Source organism: Eubalaena glacialis, chromosome X (genome assembly GCF_028564815.1).
Source record: "Eubalaena glacialis isolate mEubGla1 chromosome X, mEubGla1.1.hap2.+ XY, whole genome shotgun sequence".
Taxonomy (NCBI): domain Eukaryota; kingdom Metazoa; phylum Chordata; class Mammalia; order Artiodactyla; family Balaenidae; genus Eubalaena; species Eubalaena glacialis.
This window is the reverse complement of record NC_083736.1, coordinates 12425631-12451663: the sequence shown is the minus strand read 5'-3', so window position 1 is coordinate 12451663 and position 26033 is coordinate 12425631. Positions and strand designations below refer to the sequence as shown.

The window sequence follows — 26033 nt, the reverse complement described above, 5'->3', positions numbered from 1 at the left end:
TTCTGAGATAAATCCCACTTGATCATAGTATATAATCCTTTTTATATGCTGCTAGATTCAGTTTGTTACTTTATTGAGGGCTGGTCCATTTATATTCATAAGGGATATTAGTCTGATATTAGTTTTCTTTTTCTGTGATGTCTGTTATTAGGGATATACTTGCCTCATAAAATGAGTTGGGAAGTGTTTTCTATTTTTTGGAAGAGTTTGAGAAGAATTGGTGTTGATTCTTCTTTATATGTTTAGGAGAATTTACTAGTGAAGCCATTTGGGGTCTTAGCTTTTCTTTGTGACAAGTTTTTTGATTACTAATTCAATTTCTTTTGTTATACTTCTATTCAGAATCTTGAGTTCATTTTGATAGTTTGTGTCTTTCTAGGAACTTGCCCATTTCATCTAGGTTATCTAATTTCTTGGCACACAACTGTTCACAGTATTCCCTTATAATCCTTTACATTTCTGTAAGGTCAGTAGTAATGTCTCTTCTTTCATTCCTGATTTTAATAATTTGAGTCTTTTTTTCTTCATCAGTTTAGCCAAAGTTTTGTCAACTTTGTTGAACTTTTCAAAGAACCAAGTTTTGATTTCATTGGTTTTCTCTACTGCTTTCTATGTAACAATTGATTGGCAAACACAAATGAAAATGCACATTCTGAAAATAACATGAAATTTACAACCACATCCGAGTTGGTAAAGAATGTTTTTCAATGGTTTAAAAATTTTTTTTTTTCCAAAAAATATACCATGACTGTCCTAAGGATTATGTGACTATAGAGATTTGAACTAAATTTTAGATTCATCCCATTTTCTTCCTCAACACCTGAAGCCCATGAGAGAACCTAGCCAAGGTCTGCATTCTGTGACATATCCCATCTGTAGATGACAAACAGGCTTCTGGCTATAGTTTTACCTGAATGACTGAACATTTTAAAACTGTTTTCAGACAAGACTAATGGGTATCACCAGAGCCTGGGGGTACAATGTTAGCCCAGTTTGCTTAGGAACAGCCTTTGCATGTTCTAGCTCCAGCCTCTTAAAATTACACACCAAACACAATAACATTCTTTTTTAAACAACCAAAGAAATATGGCTAAATTGGCAAAGAAAAAAAAAATCAGACGTTTTATGTTAGGAAAGTATAAGTAATATACTCACCGTTCATTATCCAAGGCATATCAAATATCACCATTTTTGCTGAAAGATGAAAAAAAATTCATTGTCTGTTACTTAGTACCACAATAGTAGTCACTTATACCTGGCCTAAAAAAAACTAGTGATCTAAATGTATCTAAAAACTGAGATGGATGACTCAGTTTTAATTCCATAAAGTGTGAGTGGTGCTAGAACTAAACTGACTTCTCACAATGGTGAGGGGCTCACCTAGGAGGATGGCTTGTGTGAAATGAATAATGTACTATCACTGCCCTTTGGCAAATAGCGTGTTCTTTTATTCATTTATTGCTTTTGTTGTTTGCAGAAAGGTACCAAAAAAAAATAGTAAGTGGGTAAGTGGAAACTCTGGATGTGGCATGTCATATTAGTGCTAAAGTCCACTGAGCTTTAAAATGATTTCAATGTCTAATTTATGGCTTCAATTCTAGTTTTTTAGATATTATATTGTTAAACCCACTCTGACAGTTGCCCCATTTTTAATAAACCATTGTTTTAAGAAACAAAAATTATTTCAGCTTTTCTTAATATTATGAGCCTCAGGAAGCCAATAATTCCAAAGTATACAGAAATTTTATTTGTATACTTAGATGAAGATATTAAGCAGCCCTATTAACAATTGTGAGAAAGAATCAGAACCCACAGAGGGGATTTTTGATAACAAATTCATTCTTCTATTCCAGATGAATCAAAACATAATTTCATTCTTCCCTGAACAGAGAACTTCCTAGAATGATTATATTAATGTAGGACAAATAATGTACATGTAAGGAACAAGGTACTTGCAAAGAGGTACCCTGGTGCTCAATACCTCAGTCTTCATCTGAGATATGCCTAAAAAGATTTGGACTCAAGATTTTGAGAATATTTGTATTTCATGACAAATTTTGAAACATGATCAACTTAAGATTCTATAAAATTCAATGTCTGCAAAACGTTATGTAGCTAGAATAAATACATTATCTCTAGTTATTTGGAATGACAGTGTTCAGTTCATCTTTATATAGACCCATGAATTTATTAATAGTTTTCTCAAAAGAATCTTAGATGTGTTTTATAAAGTAATAGTAATATTTACGCTCTTTATAAATAGCTCTTCACAAACCCCTTTGGATATTTCAATAAACAAGTGGATATTTTATTTTCATTTTGTACGTGAAAGAAAAAATCTAATAATACAGGGCAGTGATTCCCTACTGACCAATGACTGGCACCACTCAGCAAGTCTTAATGAATCAGGGTATATGCCAGATCCAGGAAGAATTCAGAAGGAACAGCAGATCCTACAGGTTCCCCAAACTAGACATTCCTTTTACCTAAAAATGTTCATGAACACTCTCTCTGAAGACACAAGAGCACAGGGCTAGGAGTGGCACTGATCCTCGATATCCACCATGCTTTCTGTCTGTTTCTCACATCACATTAACACTAATGTGAAAGCACATCAAAATAAAATGACTTAGGCATTTCATGCTTTAGTGTCACCTGAGTCACAAGTCCCCAAAGACGCTAATTGTGGTATTTGCCAGGGGTGTGCCCAGGCAGACGTGTGAGTTTCCATTTCTGATGTCCCTGTTGCCTCTCTTCTGTCTCTTCACTTTCAACCCACTGGGGTTTTTAAAAATATTTGACTGTTTATGTGGAATGGCATCTTGATTTTCCTAGTGGGAAGCCATCATATAAATCTATTCAGTCAAAAATGAATATATAAGATTTAGGAGTTCTTCATTCAGGTAATTAATAGAAGAGTCACAATTAAAAACAAACTCCAAATGCCAGATTCAAATGTCATGCACACTAGTCAAGTGTTTTCTTAATGACAATTTAAAAATAGCAACTAGAAACACAATGTACTTTATGTATGAGTATTGCCTATCACACAGTATACTTTACTTACCAATACTGCTCATCTGTTTCTTGCATGTAAGAAGTTCCAAATAATATTTAAAATTAATTTCTCAATTGAAAAATTAGTAAAAATGGGATAATCTTGGAAATAAATGTATGTTTTTACATCTCTACATGTGTGTGTGTATGTGTGTGTGTGTGATAGGATGGCATATACACAGATTATAACTTGAACTCTTAAAACTAACTGTAAAGGACAATGATTATTTATGAAAAATTTCTCCTGTACCTACTAGGATATGTACTTCAACTTCTAGAACACATTTAAGCTCTTCACCAGAAAACAATGTCTCAGGTATTAAAGTCTAAAATAATACAAAGCTCCACAATTCTTAGACACTGTCTACGGTTTCGCTATATTGTATTTTTATAAAGGAGGAAGTTACTTACAGAGGTATTTAGGGTAATAAACCTTAAAGCAGTTGATGATGAAGCGTACAAAGTCCATGTCCTAAAAGAAAGATTATACATTTAAATCTTTAAGACTGTCCACATTAGAGAATTTTAGATTGCATATTTCTAAAGGTGATAAATTATTAAATATAAATGAGGTAATTATTAAATTCTTTAAAAAATAGCTCATAAATAAATATTTATATTCCCAGGAGTTAGTTTTTAAGTTATTAAGCTACTTATAATAATCAGTCCTAAAACTGAGTTAAAAAATTAGCTTAAACATCATTCATGTTACCTCAGACTAGTTAGATACTTCAGGCTGTTAAGGTAATGTGGCATTATAAAACGGATCTAAAGAGGAACCCCCATAAAGAAATTCTAAAAATCTGTTGAACAATTAAAGAATTATTAGAACAAGTATATAGTTTACAACCTGACTACTTGGTACGACAATATATATGCATGTTAATTCTGATACGTTTGTTTCTTAAACCTAATTTCTATACCTCATAATAGAGTCAATAAAATATATTTTATTAATCTTTTATACAACAGTTAATCTGATCATATTGGCCTGCTGTATCTACTTCACTTCTAGCTTCTTTCCTCTTGTGTAGGAACCTAGAATAAGAATTAGAGTTTTTTATTTTATATTTAAATGTTGTTCATTGACTTCAATTTCTAGGAGACACAGCTGACTATTGGTTCTACTGCACTGAACACAGCAACATGAAACTAGACTATTAGGGTTACTATTCACATGGATCATTTCATTCTGTGTGTTTCCACTGGCCACAGGCTGACTTACTGATCAGCCATCTTATAAGGACTGTAGGATGAAAGATACAACCAGGCAAACTTAAATCCATCAGTTACTCAAAGGTGAGCTGCCCTAGAGATCTGAGTCTATAAAGTTATTCCTAGCATGTGAGTTGTAGCATCTTTAATGCTAATAAACTGAAAATATGCATCCATAACTATATTACGTATTTATTATGGGATAAATCCTAGCATATAATACCTTTATAACTAATCATTATATCCACTGTGCACAGAGTTGAATAATTTGTAGTTAAGTAAGAGTCAAAGAAGATATCTCAAAATAATTAGTTATGTAAAGATTTGGTTACCTATTATATGATCTGTAGCCTCCAGACTTTGCCCCAAAAGTCTCTGTCCAATATTCTTTTCATCTTTAATTGAATAACCTTGCTTATAAAATCCCAAATTACTGCTAATTCAAGTCGATTTGATAGGATGCCACTGGTGTACGTGTATTAGTGGGTACTACATAAAGAAGCTCCATGAAACCCATTGCTCTGCATTCTGTGAGGATGTTTTCAAGGATGCTATTCATTATCTTGTAAAATGTCTTCCCTTTGAAGACCCATGAAAGACTTTTCTGGACTTCCCTGGCTGTTCAATGGTTAAGACTCCACGCTTCCAATGCAGGGGGTGCGGGTTTGATCCCTGGTGGGGGAACTAAGATTCCACATGCATGCAGCCAAAAAAATAAAAAATAAATAAATAAATCAAAAAAATTTTTTTTAAATCAAAGAATAAAACTTGAAAGAAAAAAAAGAAAGACTTTTCTTCTGGTTCAAGTATCAGCAATAGATACACTTCTCCTAAGATGCTGGTTTTAAAGTATGTCCACTGAGTTATTTTATTTTATTTGTTTTATCTTTACTGGAGTATAATTGCTTTACGATGTTGTGTTCACTGAGTAATTTTAAATGATTCCATTTCTTTCAGGCAAGCTTAAAGCCAAATTAGTGGCCTAACTGTAGTAAATAATTTAAATTTTGACTTGCAATTATGTATACATCTTTAAAGGTTGACTTAAATCTTTTCTGAATTACGAGGGTCATGTATAAACATAATTCAGTAAGATTCTAGTATTTGAAAACATTAATGATTTAACTACTTAGTAATGCAAATAAACTTTATAAATTAAAGATAATGAAATAGTATATAAGTAGCTTGAAAAATAATCAGCTCAATTCCTTGCCCCTGTATTTGTCAATAAAAAACATTAAGATTTATTTTTTATGATTCTGGGTTAATAATTAGAAAACTATCATACATAAAGGATAACAGAATCATAATTTATTTTTATGCAATATTTATTTATCTAGGCATTTTGATTTAGGTTTTGGGTATAAAATGGTTTACTCTGTAATCTAGAACTCACTGAAATGGAAACTAGATTGAAAAAATAATCCAGGGCAAATGAAAAAAAACTTGTAGTCCCACTGCCTAAAAAAACTCTAGCTTGTTTTTGTTTGTTTGTTTGTTTTTTTAATGTCTAAGGTTTCCCTTTTTTTTTGTTTTACTTTTTTTTTAAACATCTTTATTGAAGTATAATTGCTTTATAATGGTGTGTTAGTTTCTGCTTTATAACAAAGTGAATCAGTTATACATATACATATGTTCCCATATCTCCCTCCCTCCCACCCTCCCTATCCCACCCCTCTAGGTGGTCACAAAGCACCGAGCTGATCTCCCTGTGCTATGCGGCTGCTTCCCACTAGCTATCTATTTTACATTTGGTAGTGTATATATGTCCATGACACTCTCTCACCCTGTCACATCTCACCCCTCCCCCTCCCCATATCCTCAAGTCCATTCTCTAGTAGGTCTGTGTCTTTATTCCCGTCTTGCCACTAGGTTCTTCATGACCTTTTTTTTTTTTTTTTTTTTTCCTTTTTTAATGTCTAAGGTTTCCCTTTTGGGGTCTATGTATTACTATGATATAACCCTGTCACCCTTTCTCTTAAAAAAAAAAAAAAAGCTATTTTCCAATATTACTACAAATTCTTTACAAACACCATTTTACATAGCTACACATACATTCGCCACTTCACTGTGTTGACATTTACATTTTTTCTAATTTTTCACCATTTTAAATGACACTCTGAAAAAACATTTTGATGTGCACTTTTTCTATACTCAGGTTTATTTCTTTAGAATAGATTTCCAGAAGTTAGTTACCAGGCAAAGAGTATGAATACGAACACTTCAGGGATATTAACATACTTTGCCAATTGGATTTTGAAAAAGATTTCAACACTGCCCCACGCATGTCTCCGAACGCCACTTCACTGCTACCAGAATTAGCCCAGCTTTGAGTGTTAGAGACAGCAGCTCTAATAAATGCGCCAACAAATCCCCATCGCTGCTAAAGGGTTTGCAGTTAGCACTAAGGTCACAAGGGCCCAAATTAAAGACCGGTAGGTTTTATTTATTTTTTAAGCTTGGCAAAATCACCTGAAGAAAACTGGTTTCCAAAGCTAACCAAATCAAACAGAAAGTGAACCTAAACGAGCAAACAAAAAACCTCAACAAAATCAAAAAGTGCTGGATGTGCAAAAATGCAGGTGAACATCTGGCCACTGCAAAACATGGCATGCGGGTAATGGTACGCTGGAGAGCATACATTACTGTACTCCACATTTCCTGAGTGCATTACTCTGCGCCAGGCACAGGGGAGGTGCTGTATAGGGTATTATTAGCTCTGATAGAAAAGTTCACTGTTACCACATCTACTCATTACCCTGTCAGCCTCGACGTCTTCCTTCCATATCCTGTGTATCAGACAAGGAACATTTCTAGGAAATCTACAGTTTCAATGCCAAATACTGAAGCACATTTAAGTTTTTGCAAATCCTATTCCCCGTTTGACTTCACTCACAATGCAGGGGGTGGAAATAAATCCCAAACATGACTTGGTTAGCTCTATTTTATAGGACTACTTGGTCAAGGGGGTAGTGGCAGGGAGGACAGGAGAGAGGGAGGATGCCATGATAAACAATGATTTAGAATTAATGAAAAATGCTTACTATGCTATTTATTCCAGTCTCTGACAGGTCAAACATCACTGTTACAGGTTTCCCATTTTCTCTCTTAGCATACCGTTCCAACCAGAACGCAATAAGCTTCTTTTTGTCCAATATGGTCTTATGGTCTTTTATATGATACTTCACCCTGATCCAGACTTTAAGCAGGTCATAAGATAAAAATAAGAAAAAATATTTATGGCATTATAATATTATTTATGCATATATTATAGCATTCCTTTTCCTTGACATTTGTCTTTATTTTGTTTCTCAGATTAAAAACATCTCTTCGAAATAGTATATACTTGGGAACCTTAAAGAGTAGCAGAAAGGTAAACTATTTTCCCCCCTTAGAAAATACACTTCCCCCCTTAGTAAGTAAGGGAAAAAACAATATTTGGTAATAACCTAAAAGTACTCTACACTGTGCTTAACAAAAAGCAGAGCACTAGGAAAATGTTCCGTCCAGAGGAAAAGCCCAGACGGAAGCACGATGGCAGCATGAGTGGGTGTCGTGTGTGGGGACGGAGCCTGGCAACCGTTCAGAGTGGTGGCAGCTAGGACAAAATGTGACCAGCGGTGAGAGGAGCAGCTAAACAGAGAGACAGGCGGGGCTTGAAGGACTCTGCATGAAATGCTAAGGGGGTAGGGGTTGGGAGTGAACTGAGGAAGTGCTACTGAAATCAGAGGAGGGGCTAAAGTGAAGCTCTGTCAGAGGAAGAGCCAATGGCTGTGGGCCCGAGCTGGGAGTACAGGGAGGGCGGGTGGTGGGACGCATGTGGTTCAGCTGTGTGTTGTATTGAAGGCGGCCAACCATCAATGCGGTGGGCAGCTGGATGTGTACATGCATGTGGCCTGGGGACAGCCTGGGGTCACCGCTGTTGGGGGGAAGGCAGCTGAAGGTGCCAAGGTACTTGAGATCACCCAAGGAGACTGCATCAGCTGGAAAGTAAAAGAGGCCAAGAAAGGAACAAAGCCTGGGAAGCACATGTGAGGTACAGGTGGAATAAGAGGAATGGGAAAGGAAGATTGACGAGGAGGAGCCAGCAATGGGAGGAAAATGCTACGAGAGTATGTGGGAGGCATGCAGTCTTAGCCGGAGGTAACTCCTGGAGGAGACGGTATGTCTCTCACAAAAAGCAAAGCCCTTACCCTTGACTTGGAATGCACTCTTTGTTCCAGGCCTGAGGGATGTAAAAGAGATTAGCAAAGCTATCTCAAGCCAGGAGACCTCAGGGAACTGAGAGTCCTGGTTGTTCCTTATGGCTGGGGGCTGTGTGTGTGCCTGGTTAAGGGAAGATAATGTTCAAGGATAGTTGTTGTAAACTTGTTGACGTCCATGGTGGTGACTGAAGTGAGACGATAAGCAATTCTATGGGTCCAATGTCTAATAATGAGTTCCTCTTCTGTCTATGTAAGATTCAGTAGATTCTAATTAAAGTACCTTGCAACCATCAGTTGTCTTGGTCCTTCTGACCCCATACTCACGGTGCTATTCAGTCCCTTACCCCTCTCCGTCGGGACCTGGAAGACCCTCTGCGGTGGCTGGACCCTCACAAGAGTACTGTTAAAACAGGAGCCGACCACGGGCCACACACAGGGTGCGCAAGGCGGGCACGACCGTGCAGGAAACTGCCTTGGCAGGACATCTGCTCAGGATGGGGCTCTGACACTCCTGCTGAGTCCCAGCATTGGTACAAACCAAGTTATTCCTCTATCCCCTTTGCCCAAAATCCGGCTTGGTCCATTTAGCCACCCTTAGTGACTATCAGAAAGATTTTCCATAAAGATACTGGGTTGAATTTTAACATCAGTAAATTAGAAAGAAGATAATGACTATGAGTTACATCATTTTGGCTGTGTGATGGGATGTGGCATTTGCCTTTACAGCCTACTTTATTATGATGCAAACGGTACATTCAACTACTAAGTATCTGACGCTTGGTCCAGCTGGCCCTAACAATCCCTATTGTAGGAAACCTAACGTGTGGTATATACGTAGAAAGCTCTGCCTATTGTTAATTCAGTTGAGATGGATGGCTACATCTCAAAATCCTGAAAAGCCAGTACATACATTATACTTACACAACTTGTTGCCTTCTTTGTCATAACCGTGGAGATAAATACCACCAATTTCCAATAACCACCTGGGAATGGAGGCTTCAGTCAGGTCTAAAAAGTGATAAAGTTTGATGAGTAATTGTAACTTAGAGGCCTTTTAAAAAGAAAACTTACAACATAAAGGTTACTGTTAATATAGTAGCTCTGATATAAAAAAAGATAAACTTATTAAAAAAAGAAAAAGCTTATGCAAACATCTGTAAAGAACCTCTGACGATAAAAAATGGTGTTTCTTACTAAGTAGAAAAAAAACTACATAAAGACACAGATGACAGAAATGGAAAAAATCCATTTCCTTTTACATAACAGCCATTATGATGTAGATACATCTTCATGTTCTAGTTGTATTTCACATAATGACTTGCAAACAAATATTATCACGATTGGACAATTTCAAAAGAACATGGCAGTAAATATCCACACTATAGCCTCAGAAGTGGTATAAGAAATCAAAGTTTGATAACCAGTAGAGTCTAATACATTTATAATCTTGGGGCAGGTGGGAAATACTTCAAGAAAAATGCTAGATCCTTTAGCAGGAGGTCCACTCTCTAATGAGGCCGAGAACCAACATAGCAAGGCAGCAAATGTCAAGGCTTTTGTGTCATTCATCAGTACTTCTCCGAGAACTCTCAAAGATTTATCTTTCCCCACCCACCTTTCATCATCTCTCTGCTGTGTGCCACTAGAAACTAGCAATTCTATTAAGAGAAAACTATTGTTGAGTTTAAAGGTTTATTCTGTACTGAAATGATTTAGAAGCATCAGGTTTACATTTCTTTGCTTGACTAATAAATGCTTCACTGCTGAAATTACCTACGTTTTTATATTTCCAATCAAATTATTTTTTAAATACTCTCCTCTCCTTCTGATAGATTCCTTCTCCAAGTAGGATGACTGGGGAGAGTATCTGCTCTGCATTTATTTGTTGACTATTTTGTATTAAGTCTCCAGACTCAGTCACTCCAGAGTTTATAATCGTCAAGGTCAGGAAATCCTTCTTTATACCTTATCGAAACTAGTAGTTGTGCCAGTTTCTTCCTGTTAAATTTTTTTAGGAGGAGAGAGATAACGGGTAACCTTTCCTGAAAAAAGTTCTCCATTTACTTGAACACTATTATAAAATCCCCTCTAAGATTTAAAACTCCTTTTTTGGGGAGGTGGGGAATTTCAATCTAGAACTGGGCCTTGAAATCAAGAAGTTAAGAGGAGGCTGCTATAGGCATCCTTGGGGATAAGCTTGCTTTTTGGGGACTCCCATTCGTCTAGTAATTCCACATGGAGCACCTATTAGCACAAGGAACTCTGGGAATAGAGACAGACACCAGGCAACAACTGAGAAAAACAGGCAAATGGTATCCCCTTATTTCTAGGCCTAGTAGTGAAGACGCTGTCTTGGTATTTTAATGGTTCTAAACCAAATAGACACAGAATAGGAGACTCCGCTGTGAGTGAAGAATCTGACTGTGATTCTGCTCCTTGGTGATCTGATTTCCTTATGAATAATCCTATTTTAAGATTTATTCATAAGATGTTCCTTTCAAATGGTACTGGGTCTTTATAAAACATTATATTCTGATATTTATGATGACCGCCAAGAATATTTGCAAATACGCTATAAGTGTAAAATAGTAACATTTATGCAGGGGATATAGTACACAGTCAAGGTTAAATTGAACAGCTTACCATTGACAGACATTTCTTTCCTCCACTGAAAACTCTCATCAAGCATCTTCAATGTTTCATCTACAACATTATGCCTCCAACATAAGTAACTTTCAACCCAGTTATCATCTTGTTGTAGTCTTTCAACATCACGTGGATCATACTTATCTGACTTATCTAGGGGAAAAACAGTAATAAATATCCAAGTCAGATAAATTCAGCAGTGAATGATAACCAACACTAATACCAAAGGAGAAGAAAGACCTGGAAGATATAGCGAAGCTACCTGAAGATAGACACAGGGATGCAGTTCAGATGAAAATGCAATTTAAAGGATTGATGGAATTTCTAAGTGTGACTAGAATAAAGTTATCTAAAAATTGCAGCTTTATTTTAAGACAAGCCACCACAGATTTAAAAAATAAGACCATAGTAAAATATTTTGCATAACCCTCTAAAACCATAAACCAACATCTAGGAAGATCGATTATGTTATCTGAACTTAAAATACTCACCCTAGTCAATGAAAAATGAACTTTTATGTATAAAGAAAGAACTCGGTTGTACTTAGAAAGACATGTGTTTGCCAAGTGTCTTTTTTGAAAATGAACTAAATACAAAATGGAAAACTATGTATGTAGCAGTCAACATTTCCCATAATTCACTGGAATAATTGTTGCCAATAATTTCTCATTATCCACCTACACACATGCTGTGTTCTCACCAACCTCTACATACCTCTATATCCTCCTTCCATGCCCCGCTCTATTTTTCTGTAACTGAATTTTCCTTGTCTCCTCACAACCACCTTTGCACATCCAAATTCTACCATTCTGCAAGACTCCTTTCAAATGCTTCCTCTTCCATAAAAATTTTCCCTGGGCCTAGAAGTAATTCCTTCCCTCCTGTGAATAGCTACAGGACCTAAACTACGCACTTAGCACCCTTGAATCAGAGTTACTCATGTTTATGCCATATCTTCCCATGTAGAGATCGTAACAGCACAGTCTATATACATCCTAAGAAGCCCCCAGAGCAGATTACATAGTGCCAATGAAAAGGCCTTCAGGAAACATTTGTTGATTGAATCTATTTTTTATTTTGTCAATGGTACCCTCCCCTCCCAGGGACCCAAGGAAGAAACTTCAGAAAATTGCCTGGCTCCTTCATCTCTCTTTTTTTTTTTTGGCCCCTAATTAGTTGCCAAATTGTATAGATTCTCTCTCCTCTCCAGTAGTTCTGAGTTCTTTCAGGCCCTCAGCGATAATAGCTGAAAGGGCGGGGAAATATAAAGAGCATCCGTGGAATTATCTTCTTTGAGTCCCAATTTCCTTATCTTTAAACTGTTTTAGATACTCACAGGGTTGTGTGAGGATCAGAGAAAAATGTATATATGAAAGTACTTGAAAGTTTCAAGCACTATAAAATATAAGATGAGGCCATAAATCATGTATTTGTAGAGTGTTACCTTGGATATGGCTTTCAATATCTGGGCTCTATTTTTCTAATCTTTACAATGAGTGGTTCTGTTGTAAGTAAACCTTGGAAAATGATATTTTAGCTCTGTCTATTCAAAAGTTCATCAGTATTCAAAGGACAACTTTTCTTTAATTATGATTTATAAACACGAGTTGAGATATAAAAGAATTTATATACTGTTTAGCAGCAAAAAGGACCCTGGGAGCACCTGCCCCTAAAGTCAGATCATCCAGTTTGGCCACTGGACAGCTCTCTGCACTGGACCAATATAGTGTTTTCCTTGAAATTACTGTCCGACTTCAAGAAAATTTCTCCCAAATACCCCAGTCTGAATAACCATAGTTTACTTAACAGTTGTTCTTTCAAATAAAAATGGTGGTCCATGAAAAATGTGACTAATTTAGCTAGCAACTCAAAGACGCATAAGTATTTAATGTGTACTTCCTGATTTTGTTACCCAGAACATTTAAAGTCCATGTACTCAAGGGTCAAGATTTAATAAAATTTACTGCTTCATCGGGGGCTTTCTAAAATAAAATTGACTTAAAAAAAAAGTTTTAACTGAGAGTGCTGACAATGAAGACTATAATGGCCATCTGCCTTGATTCGGGCCAAGGAGGCAGCAGTTTTGCCCATCATTGCTTCCGTGTAATCAGAGCAAACGAAAAAGGGAAAAAAACTTCTTAGCATCACTGTGAAAACAGCTTTGACCTCATGGGCTCCTGAAGAGTCCTGGGCATCTCCAAGGGTCCGCAGACTACCACTTCCCCAGGACAACATGTGGCAAGTGGTGAAAACTCAAAAAATATTAGCCATAAGAAGAAGAATCAAACATTATTGTTGTTATCATCATTATTCCTACCACTGCTGCTATTACCACTATGGATACCATAAACAAGACAGTGCCCATTACCAAGAAATGTAAAGCTTATTGCTCTTGGATAGCTTTTAGGGATGCAGATCTTTGAAATTAGAAATCTCCATTTAGATTAAAATGATTAATTATTGTTATTAATAGGACATGTACTTACATATGAGACACCTGTTGTTAAACATTTACCCCTACAGACAGGTAGGGATGGAAACAGCTAGAAAAGACAGAGCAAGAGAGGATTGGGGAGGAGGTCATGTAGGAGTGGAGGGAGAGAGGCTGGAGAAAAGTAGGGGCAGAAGAGGACAGAGAAGAGGGCTGAGGGGAGGAGAGGGAGAGACAGAAGGACACACAGGGAGAAACAGAGAGAAAACTGAGCATTCAAGGTAAGGAAAACTTGGCCTGGGACCACAAGGCCAAGTGTAATAATAACTGCTTATGACAACACAATTTGCTGCTTTCAAACACAGCTCCCAGACAACTGAACTGAGGGGAGGCAAACTACACAGCCCAAAACATACCTCTTTGGCATACTGATTATTTTAGGCTGATATTTTTAACAAACAGCACATACAGGAGTCTTTAAAGTGAGTAAAAGTCACCCTTTTATAAGAAACATTTACATGTATAAAGGAAGTCTCCATTTGTAAGTGCCTCCCTCTCTGTGTAACAGGAAGAGGAGAATGATTGGAAATCTCCAGAAACTCTTATCAATGGGAAAGGCAAGGACATAAATCTGCACAACCATACCCTTGTTTACTGAGCTTTTCTTGGTCACCTCTAATAACCGACTCCCCACCCTAGCATCTTCTGTCTTTAGCTGGAGATGGTATTGAAGGTGGTGGCTTGGGCCACTTCGGAGAGTTACTCAGTTCTCCTGGGTCTCTCCCACCTATACAGGGGATACACATGTTAAACTTTTGTTTTTCTCCGGTTCATCTGTCTTATATCAATTTAATTATTAGGCCAGTCAAAGAACGTAGAAGGGTAAAAGGAAAATGTTTTCCCCTCCACAGAACCCTCAAGTGTTAGGGAGTTTTCTGAAAACCAGTCCTTCAGTAAATCCAGATGTTACAGGAAGAAGCTAAAGATGTACACTCAAAAGGTATCTGAAGATATCAAAACACACATGTGCGCACAACCCTCCCCCCCACCTGAGACACATCACTTTGAAAGACTTTACCTCTCAGTGATTAAAGCATAGAGATGAGGAAGAGATATGCCTTATACACAGATATATATGTGTATACTCTCATAATACCTTGTCCTTATTACTTTCATCTTGCTGAGGACCAGGGAAAACTTCATCACAAACCAACATTAATCTCAAGTGGTGGACTTTTAAGCCTCATCCTTACATTTGTTCAAAATAGCTCAAAGCTCATTTTTGGCCACTCCTCTGTTAAGAAACCTCAGTGAACTATCACCACACCTATATGGTTCACTGTCTCTTTCTACTATTTATTTCTTCTTCCATAAATTTTGCTCTGTAAATCGGTCTTATATTTATACAGTGTATCCCCACCAAACAAAGTGGAAAGTTCCTAATTTTGCAGAGAAAGAACTAGATAAATGGCAATGGTAACTCACCTCTGGGTTAGACAGGACTAAATGTTCCAGGGTAAAGATGACCTCTCAGCTTTTTGTTTCTTCCTCTCTTCCCTGCGTGTGCATGCTCACCTCCTTCACGCTCTCTCTCACATACACAATTTTAAGTGTTGCAGGATAAACAGAATACAGTGCTTACTCATAAAACAGAGAATTCCATTATTAACTTTTCTTTTTCTCTCTTGCATTTGTTGGCTGGTGAAATTACCAACCAGCCAGAAACTGTGTTTTAAGGTTAACAAGTGTGAAAAAAATTCATAGCCAGATTCAGGATACCAGGCAGAGTGATGAAATCAGAAGACCCCTGCTACTCCTAACTATGTACAGGGAGACTGAGCAAGTCACTCTGGGCTTGATTTTCTTCTCTGTAAAATGGAGATAAGGTCTGCCTATCCACAGTCTAATGAAGATCAAGGGCACTTTGAAAATTTTAAACACAATACCAATGAATTTTTATTAACATAAAGTAGAATGCTCCCTATGAACAGAAGATTAAATTCTAATTGACCTATTAGTCGGTTGAGAAAATCTTGAAAGTATATTATAGTTATTATAAATGTGCCTACAATTCATATAAAAAGGTTGAAAAAATACAAAAGTATTCTGATAATGAAAACCAGAAAACAGTTATGAACTGGGTGTCACACTGTTCAAAAGCAGCAAATATACAACTATCAAACATCAACAGTAGTTTAAAACCTCTTAGCATCTGTTATTTCTCCAAGGACTCTGAGCACTGATGCACTTAAAGTCCTGGTGGGACCCGGGAAGAGCATTTGTACTGGATGGACCACTTCTTTTGGCGGGACCATGTAAATGTCAACAATGGGCGTGATCAGGCTGAAATAACGAGAAATATTCCCTTTAGGGCATCCTCTGCTGGTTGGCCACAACCTACCCTGCATCTCCTCTTTCCTGTGAAGCTAGCTGGTGAGAGACTGAGAGGCAGGTGATCATCTACGATGGGATTAAGCCATTGGCCTGTAACGGCGATTCTCAAACTTTAGCACCTCTCAGAGTCAGCAGGAAGGCTTGTTAAAACAGGGATAACTGGGCCCCACCTCTCGAGTGTCTAATTCATGGGTGGGATCCCAGAATCTGCACTTACAGCAAATTCCTACAGGATGCTGCTGCTGCCCCAGGGACCACACTTTGAGAACTACGGGTCTATCACAGGGGTTGGCAAAATTGTTCGGTAAAGGGCCAGATGGTAAACATCTAAGTATCTTAGACTTTGAAGCCACATATGGCCTCTGCTGCCGATTCTTCCTCTTTTTTTTTTTTTTTTAGCAACACTTTAAAAATACAAAAAATATTCTTAGCTCAAGGGCTATTAAAAAACAACAACAATGACAACAGGACTTTGTTGACCTCTGGTCTGTTGTAGAGAGGGAAGGTGCTTTGTGCTTCAGCTCCTATCCTTGAAGAGCTGAATTCATATGCTGGATATGTACGAGATATTATATCTTGGATGACTTATCTCCCTTTTTATCTACTGTTTTCAATGTTCTTTAATAATACTTAATAATTTTCTCCATAAAAGAAAAAAAGTTGTGTATTTCTTCTATCAGATTATTAAGCAGTCTAGAGATTTTTGTGTTGCTACCACAAGCCAATAATGACGAGACTGGCAAACGTTATACCGCTTATACTCCTTGCCATATTGATAACTAGGTTATTTTATATCCAGTAGAATTACAGAAATAATATTGTAGATCACTGTCTTTTTCCTGACACTCTGGGAATCATTTTGAAGGTTCATAATTAACCATGACCTTTGCTGTAGAATTTTAGAAGGCACACTTCAGAGCTAAGAAAGTTTATCTTGTTTGGTGAAAGTTTTGTTTGTTTTTCATAAAGGTGAATTATAGCCAGTGTGGTTTCTGTCTTTACTGAAATAAACATTTTCCCTCATTTAATTTGGTTACTGCAAATATGTTTGTATTTGCTTAAACAAATATAGAAAAAAGAAACAGAAAACAAATATGGCTAGCTAAAGAAGGAAGAGGAAGAGGGAGTGAAGAGGCACAAGAGATGTAAGACACTTTGCAATGTGTACCTTTTTATATAGTTTTGGTTGTGAACTGTGCCCGTTCAAAAATTTCACTGAGAAGCATTTTGTTAACGTGGTAAATTCCTCCGCTGCATTTTCTGATTATGAATTATCTTTGTATTCCTGGGGCTAACAAAAGACCTTGGGCCTTATGTGTATGTGTGTGCCTTTGTGATGGTGGGGTGGGAAGAGTGGTAGAGGTCTGTGACTACCAATTCAATTTCTTTAATAGTCATTGATGTATTTAGGTTTTTTACTTCTCGGTGAGACAATTTTAGATGATTTTTCTTTTCTCCAGAAAGTTTTCCACTTAATCTAAGTTTTCTAACTTACTGTGATAAAGCTGGTCATTGAATTCTTATGATTTTTTAAATCTCTACATCTATAATTCTATCTGCTTTTTGTTCCTAGTGTACGTGTTTGCCTTCTCCCTGTCTTCTTAATCAGTCATCCTAGGTTTGTTTATTTTATTAGTCCTTTCAAAAGGCCAACTTAGGTTTATTATACCTACTATCTTTCTTTCCTATACCATGAATATCTGCTCTTTTTTCCTTCTACTTTCTCTGAATTTACTCGTGTTCATTTTTTAGCTCCTTGAATTGAATCTTTAGCTGATTTTTATTGGGCCTTGTTTTCTAATAAATGAAAGTGAGACCACAGATATTCTCTTGCTCAGCTTTTAAGTATTTTGTAATTTCCATTGTGATATCCTCTTTACCCTACGAGTTATTTAGCAGAAGTAAGAATTACACACACTGCTGGAAAGTTGTTAACCCATGGGTTATTTAGAGGTGTTATTTTAGTTTCCTAAAATTTGATTTCTTTTTGAGTACCTTACCTCTCATTTAGTTGCTTAATGGGGTGAGAATATGGTCTGTATGATCTAGCTGCTTTGGAATTTCTGAGACTTCCTTTATGACTTAATATGTGGTGAATGTTTGCAAAAGTTCCATGAGCACAAATATATATTCTACCCACATAAAGTTACAACATCATATTATACTCTCTATTATCAGAGGCTTGATATTTTTAGACATGTATTAAGGACAAAAATTGATAAACTCTTAACACATCTTTTCCTCTTCTTGTGATCATGAGAACTTTAAAAGGTTGACCTGGAGAATGTTGGAGTAGAATTTAAGGAAATCCAAGCGCCTGTGTGTGTGTGTGTGTGTGTGTGTGTGTGTGTGTGTGTGTGTCTGTCTGTCTGTCTGTCTGTCTACCTACCTATCTTCTAAAGGCTTCCTCTCTTGGGGATAATACATAATTCATTAGTTATGAGGACTAATTCATTATCACCCACCATATGTTAGCTCAAAAGAGAGCTAGGAATTGCAGACGCAAAGATGAATAAAGCCTGAGCTGATCCCTTGGATGGTTCATAATCTAGAGAGTTTACGTAAAATGTCCAGGAGTGTAGTTCCACTTTGTTTTTCTTAACATTTTTATTGGAATATAATTGCTTTACAATGGTGTGTTAGTTTCTGCTTTATAACAAAGTCAATCAGCTATACTAGCTCCACTTTAAATGCCATTTTCCTTACACCCTTCCTTTCCAGAGAGGGCAGTTGATAAGAACAATCCCGTTTTTATGTCCCTTTACGTACAGAGCTTCCTTCTATTCACTGATCTTCCTGTCCTTGAAATTCTCCTCTCAGAGATCATCCATGATACTAACATTTCCTAGTTCTTCTACTTCTCTAACTACTTTGTCTCCATCAGCCTAATAAGATGAAGGCATTCTGCAAGGTTAAATGCATAATTTAAAGAAAACAGAGAAAATAAAGACATTTTCAAAATTAAGTTTACCACCAAGACCTCACCAAGGGAAAATCTAAAGGTTATACTTAAGACGAAACAATAATGATACCAGATAAAAGATGTGAAACTTAAGGAATGATAGATAAAGATATTGGCAAATACATGGTATGTAAGCAACCACTAATATATAAAACAACAATAATCAATTGGAGGAGGGGTGATTTATGGGAAACCAGGTTAGAACTCCACAATGACCATACCTTTTAGGGAGTAGAAAAGAGGAAACACTGCTAACTCATTTTATGAAGGTTGCATAATTTTGATGTCAAAGTCACACAAGAAAAGTGTAAGAAAAGAAATTTACAGGCCAATTTTTCAATTCAGATGCAACACGCCCAAACAAAATATCAGCTAACCGACTACAGCAATATATTTTAAAAACCTGATTAATATAATTTACCATATTAACAGATTAAAAGCAAAAAACCAAGTGAACATTTCATCAGATACAATGTGTTCAATAGATGAAGAAAATGCATTTAGTAAAATTCAACCCTCAACTGTGATGGGAACAAAACAACAAACAAAACCCCAAAACTAGCAAAGCAGGAACAGAAGGAAACTTCTTCATTTTGATAAAAGATATCTACAGAGATCGTGTTCGGGGGTATCTCTCTAAGACCGGGAATAAGACAAGTAGGCTTTTATCAATGCTTCAATTCAACAGTGTTCTAAATGTTCCAGTGAGTATAAAACAGAAGCACTTAAAGCTCTAAAAATTGCAAAGTTAGAAAGAAAACTATCATTATTTCAAGGTGATATTATCATCTACATAGAAATACAACTTATCTACAGATAAATTATTGAAATTAATAAGAGTAAGGTTGAGTCCAATATTAATGTAAAAAAGTCAAATGTACTTTCTATAAACCAGCAACAATCATTTAGAAAATAAATTCTGAAGAGATACTGTTTAAACCACCACAAAAATAAAACATATAAAGTATCTGGAAATAAACTGAACAAAAATGGGTTAACCTTTATGGAGAAAATTATAAATCTTTCAAGAAGGAAGAGTTCAGCAGATAGGTATACCAGGTTCTTAGAAAATTTAACCATGATGATGTCAAGTCCCCCAAAACTGATCTTCTGATTTCACATGATTCCACTCAAAATCCCAAAAGAGGTTTTGTTTTGTTTTTTGGGGTTTTTTTGCAAAAACATGATAAACTGATTCTAAAATTTATATGGAGGAACAAAGGGCCAAGAATAGCCTGAAGAAGTGATTTTCATAAGCAGAAACCAAATGGCCCATAAAGATACGGAGAGATGCTCGAACACACTGGTACTTAAAGAAATGCAAATTAAAACCACAATGAGATATCCCAACACCCCCATCAGATGGGCAAAAATTTAAAAAAACACTAACAATGCCAGATTTCAGGGTGTAGAAAAACAAGGACACTCAAGAAGTGCTGGTTAAAATGAAAACAGATGCAATCAGTTTGGAAACTAGTTTGGCATTATCTAGTAAAGCGGACCGTGTGCCTATTCTACTACCCACCCATTTCACTGTTGGCTACAAACTAGAGCAGCAGTTCTCAAACTTCTTGGTCTCCAGACCCCTTTTACACTCTTAAAAATAACTGAGGGCTCTAAAGAGTGTGTTTGTTTATATGGGTTACATTTACTGGTAGTTACTATATTAGGTATTATAACAGAAAAAATTTAAATATAAGGACACACAAGCACACATTCTATCATCTGTCAGAGCAATATCATCACATGCCATGTAACCTCTGGGAAACGCCACTGTATGCTTGTGAGAGAATGCCAGTGAAAAAGGAAAATGATGTCTCAGTGTTATTATGAAAATAGTTTTGGAGTCTCAAGCCCCTTGAAATGGGCTCAAGGAACTATAATTCCTAGACCAACTTTGACAGCCACTGCCCTAGAGAAAGTCTAGGCACCAGGTATATCTAAGAATGTTTATAGCAGCATTGTACATAATAGTAAAATCTAGAAAGAACCCCAAATCCATCAACTGGTATTTTCATTCTGTGAGCTACAACACAGCTATAAAAAGGAATCAACTACAGTATGAATGACTCTTGAGCAACAGAAGAAGCAAGACATGGAAAAAAAATATTCAGCTTTTATTGATATTTCAAGTTCAAAAAAGAGGTAAACTTTATAATAGAGTACTGGTGAGGAGTACGTCACAGGTGGTAAAGCTAATGAAAAGCAAGAGAACGAGTAACGGCAAATGTAGGATAAGCAGCTGCCCTGTGAATGGCCGGGTTGAGGATACCCACAAAGTTCTTTTTCTTTTGTTGAATAGTGAGTACAAGGGTGTTTATTTCATTCATGTTTTATACATTTTGTACATAAAAGATATTTCAAAATTAAAAATAAGAGGCCAAGACAAAACAAAAAGACTAGAAAAAGTTATTGGACGAGAGACAATTATTAAACTTAACAGCAATGGGAGAAACCACAAAGGAATGCATAAGTTTGAATACATTCAAAAAAGGAAAAAAGTCAAAGTGACATAAACAAGAAAAGCCCAAAGCAATTTTAAAAGCCATACTAAAGAAAAAAAATTTTTAAACTACAAATGGATGTAAACATATGAAAAGAAGTTTATTCTCATTAGTAATCAAATGCAAACAAAGAGGCATGAGTTAAGAAATGATCCTAAGGCTGTGCTGAGACTAACACTTTCATATGTGCTGGTGGGAATGAATCGTGGTGCAACTTGTATGGAGGAGAATTAAGCATACATATGAAGTATCTTAAAATATTCACACTCTTCAAACCAACAATTCTACTTCTACACATGACTCTTAAGGAAAAAATACGAACTACTGTGCAAAATATTGTATTAACAAAAAACTGGAAAGAATCTAAATGTCCAAAAGGGACTACTTCAGATAAAAGATAAGAAAATTCTTTTATTTATAGAACTGAATATTAAGTAGTAATGTAAAACGTGGCTTACTTCGTAATATGGGGAAATAAGATCATGTCAATAAAAAAATGCAACACAGAAAAACTACATACAGAATGACCTTTTAACTATTTTTTTTAATGTATAGAAAAAAAGGCCAGAAAAAAATGCACCCACTGTTAGAAGAGCTATCTCTGGATGATAAGCTTATGGGAGATTCTCCAGACTGTTTCTGGTATCACCCAAATTTATTTAAATGAATTCATATACTTATAGAGTCAGAAAACAAACCTAAAATTACAAAACCCACAAACCTCTCAGCTGCTCTTCAAACTCAATAAAGTACAAATGCATCGCTTTGGTGGCCAAGGCTCTCTACGTTATATTACCACTGTTCTTAGGCAGGTGTGCTTACCCTCCTTAAGGCTCATCAAAGCGGACTTCCTATGGCTTCCCGAACAAGCCCCACACCTTCTCACTTAAGCATCTCAGCTTGAACTATTTGAGCCACCTGGATCACATTCTCTACCTAGCTGAATTCTAGCATCTTCCAAAGTTCTTGAGAAACACCACCTTTTCTAAGAAGTTTTTTCTAACTCGGTGCTAACCCAGTCACCCCCACTAGATGTGATTTTTTCCTGCTCTTTGACTCCTACAGAAATGATTTTAGCACTCATTCCTCTTGATAGAGCTCTGTTTTAATGACTCTACTAGACTGCAGTAGTTCAGGAAGGGGCTCTATCCTTCTTCGGCTCTTTCTCTAATATTGACACACTGCTTCCCAGAATTAAGCACATAGTAAGTATGTGAGGAACTGAATACATTATTGTCACAAGGGATTAGTCTCTTTCCTTGGCCACAAGAAGGAGGAAGGGAGAAGGGAAAATGTTTCTCAGTCCAGACTCAGCATGAAATTTCTTACAGAAACAATGAGGACAGAAACAGTAGTAGTGCTACAACAATTATGGACTTAGATTTTATTCTTTTTGCAGCTACAAATCTATCCATAATTGGTAACTTAATTTCTGTGGAAACAAAAACATGCTCGGAATTCCCAAGAACCTACCCCGCAAAGAGATGTTGGAGTACAGCCAGTGTGTAAGGTGACATACTTGCAAATAATATTTTCCTTTAGGAAAAACATCATGTTTGCTTAAGTCTGCCTTAAGCCTCTTCTGAAACAAAATATTGTTAACAATAAGAGAAAGGGGAAAATGAAAGACAGAGGAAGGAGGAAAGTGGATGTTCTCAACACCTAACTTCTAAAAAGTAAACTTGAAAGGGAGAACACAGGCAAATCAAAAAACCCTTTTCACCACTTTCCTACTCGACCTTTACCCAGTGCTGTATTTCAGGAAACAACTGAAACTTTAAGGGGAGAAAGTCTTTAAAGAATTTTTATTTTCCTTTCCAACGCAAGTCTTTAAATTAATTAAATTAATATTTGCAATGGCTACGCAGATAACTCACCCACATACATTCACACATACCCAGGTGAGACAAAACCCTCCCTATACTTAATGCCAGACAGTGCTTTACTTTGAAATAACACTGGTCTTTAGGAGACATTTTGTGAGGGCTGCTCTTTGCCAGATTTTGGTGGGGGAGGGGAGACGGTCAGGACAGCTCTTAATCTAGACTTGGACTCATCTTCATATGTATGTATTTTAACCATTGCTATATTCAATCAATGACTATGTATTCAGAGCTGTGGTAAGTATACAGAGGTGAGTCAGACCCTGCCCTCAAGGCCCACAGGCTGCCCCAGACCCACAGACATTCTACTGAAGGAAATGAACAATAAGGAAACAAATGAACAGGGAATTACAGGTTATGGTAAGAGCCGTAAAGGAGACAAGACAGGGAGGCTACTTAATAATTGGCAAAGGCCTCTCAGATACATGTAAACCAAGATGGAAAAGAAAAGAAGAACGTAGCCATGCTCACTCCTTATAAAGACCCTTCCAGGCAGAGAGAAGTGGAAAGGTCCCAAGATGGAAACAGACTCAGTCCATCTGAAGTGCATAAAAGCAGCAGTGTGGCTGGTCATGTTATTCAAACTGTGGGTCACATTTGTAGGTTGAGATGTCAATTTTGTGGGTCATTGTATCAGGGAGTCATAGGTTTTCAGCATAAGTATTCTTTAATGAACTTTTGCTTCAGTTATGTGTGTGCGTGTGTGTACTAAGTTACAACGTATAATACGTTTCTTACTGTGGGCAGTGGTGAAATCTGTACTAAGCAAGAGGAGTAATAACAGATGAGGATGGAGCTCATCCAGCTCGTGCATAAAAAGATTACTAGAGTGAATTCAGAAGACCTGAGCACCAGCCCCGGCCCAGCTACTAACACTAGGGCGTTTGAGTAAATCACTTCATCTCTCTAGAGCTCACTTTCTTCACTGTAAAAATGAGAAGGTTGGACCAAGATGACCTTCAAGATCTTATCTATCGCTAAATTCCATGACTATATCCTGCTTCCTCCCTCGGGCCTAAGTAAATGACCATTAGGGAGCACTAGCTCATTAGGTCAAGTTCTGGGTTACTTCTTACAATGTTATAAACCATGTAGCTCTAAGAGTTACATTTCTACAGAAAGCAATTTTAGAATTCTCTCTTTACTGGAACCAGCTGTCTTATTAGAAATGAGATCTCTGGGCTAAAAGTGAATCAAGTGCTTTTGCAACTCTCTGGTACAAAGTTTGGAATGTGAAGAAAACTGACAGGGAGGGATGAAAAGATTTACTGACTAGGTTATTCCGAACAGATTTCTTTATTTGTTCTAGGTTATTAACTGACATACCATCTAGGGCAGTCTAAAGCTGTAGGGAACCTCCGCTCAGCACTAAAGTCAAGATGTAGAAGCTGAACTTTCACATAACCAAAAAGAGTACTGAGGAAAAATACTGAGAGCCTACTATATGCTAACCCTATGCTACACAGTTTGATATATGCCTTTTCATTTAACTCTCCTAACCTAATTATTCACATTTCACACTTATGGAATCAGGGGCTCAGAGAAGACAAGCAAGCTAGTAAGTGGCAGGGTCTGGGTTAGACTACTTATTCCATATTTATAATACATTATCCTGCAGGCTTCTGAAAATTACTGTAATCTTTAATTACAAAGATTAAATCATCAGTTAAATACTGGACTACTCAAGTTATCTGTGACATCTGGACACAGAACGTTCACCCAATAAATCAATTCTGGACTCACAGGTACTTTGCTACGTACAGTGTGGGATGAAAAGATAAGAACTTGCTCCAGCACGAGAGGGCCTACTTCGTGGGGAGCCTGCTGAGTTGTAGGAAGTGGAATTAGGCAAAATGGCCGAGGAATTCAGATCCCCAATTAAGCACACGTGAGTAGTATTACAGCTCTTTCCAGGTTCATTTTCTCGATTGTTGCTGCTGAAAGGTCATCAGAGGAACAGTGTCACCTGAGCCGAGGGCCTAACAAGTGTCCTGCAAGTTCCATAAACTCGAGACGCTCAAAACACTTCCAACTTACGTTAACCCTTTAGAAAGCAATGGACGCATCACTTGCCCAATTGGAGCAGTGTCCTTGCCATATTACGGAGAGTAAAACCTGGGAAACGTAGAGGGCACGGTCCCTAACCCCGTGAGGATCGAAATGGTCCCTAACGCCTCCCACAGAGACTCCCGCAAACACCCCAGCAAAGTTGGGGACGCTCATTGCACACCTGCCTCAACACCGAGATTGCGGTACCCACCTGTCATATACTCAGCTTCGAACCTCCGTCGGACGTCAGAGATGAGCTTGGCTTTATTCTGGGCTTGATACTATAAGGAAGACACGAAGGGACGCTTAGACATTACGCGCACCATCCCACTTCCCCGCAGCCCAGCCCACCTGCACCTGGGCGCGCGGCCCCCGGGCCTCAGAGGCGGCTTCGGGGTCCGAGTTGGAGGGGCTCGGCAGCGGTGCGGTCCGCTCCTCACCTCGGCCATGGTCGCGGTCGTGGACGTGATTGCAGTTGCCGTCGCCACTTCCACGACTGCTGTCCGACTATCTCATCACAGGCCAAGCCGGCCCGGAGGTAAAGAGGGAAGGGCGGGAGGTGGAGGCGGTCGCGTGACAATGGAAGGCGGGCAGCAGCGCCGCCGCGCCGCCCAATCCGGCGCGGCCGCCTGGGACTGCAGGCGGGACCAGGCCCTCAACCTGGCTTCCCATTCACTTCCCGTTCGG

General features: G+C 37.6%; 1 protein-coding gene across 2 annotated transcripts in view; it reads right to left on the bottom strand.

The window, feature by feature from the left end:
• MOSPD2 (motile sperm domain containing 2) overlaps nt 1–25885 on the bottom strand; it is a 63106-nt gene extending 37221 nt beyond the window's left edge. For both annotated transcript variants that reach the window (XM_061177984.1, XM_061177985.1), the window contains exons 1-7: nt 25787–25885; nt 25558–25627; nt 11121–11276; nt 9399–9485; nt 7317–7471; nt 3469–3529; nt 1156–1194 (exon numbers count right to left, since the gene is read on the bottom strand). In XM_061177984.1, coding sequence (XP_061033967.1) covers nt 1156–1194; nt 3469–3529; nt 7317–7471; nt 9399–9485; nt 11121–11276; nt 25558–25627; nt 25787–25795 — 577 coding nt within the window. In that variant the 5' untranslated portion in view covers nt 25796–25885. The remainder of the gene's footprint in view (nt 1–1155; nt 1195–3468; nt 3530–7316; nt 7472–9398; nt 9486–11120; nt 11277–25557; nt 25628–25786) is intronic.
• Between the last annotated feature and the right edge of the window lie 148 nt (nt 25886–26033).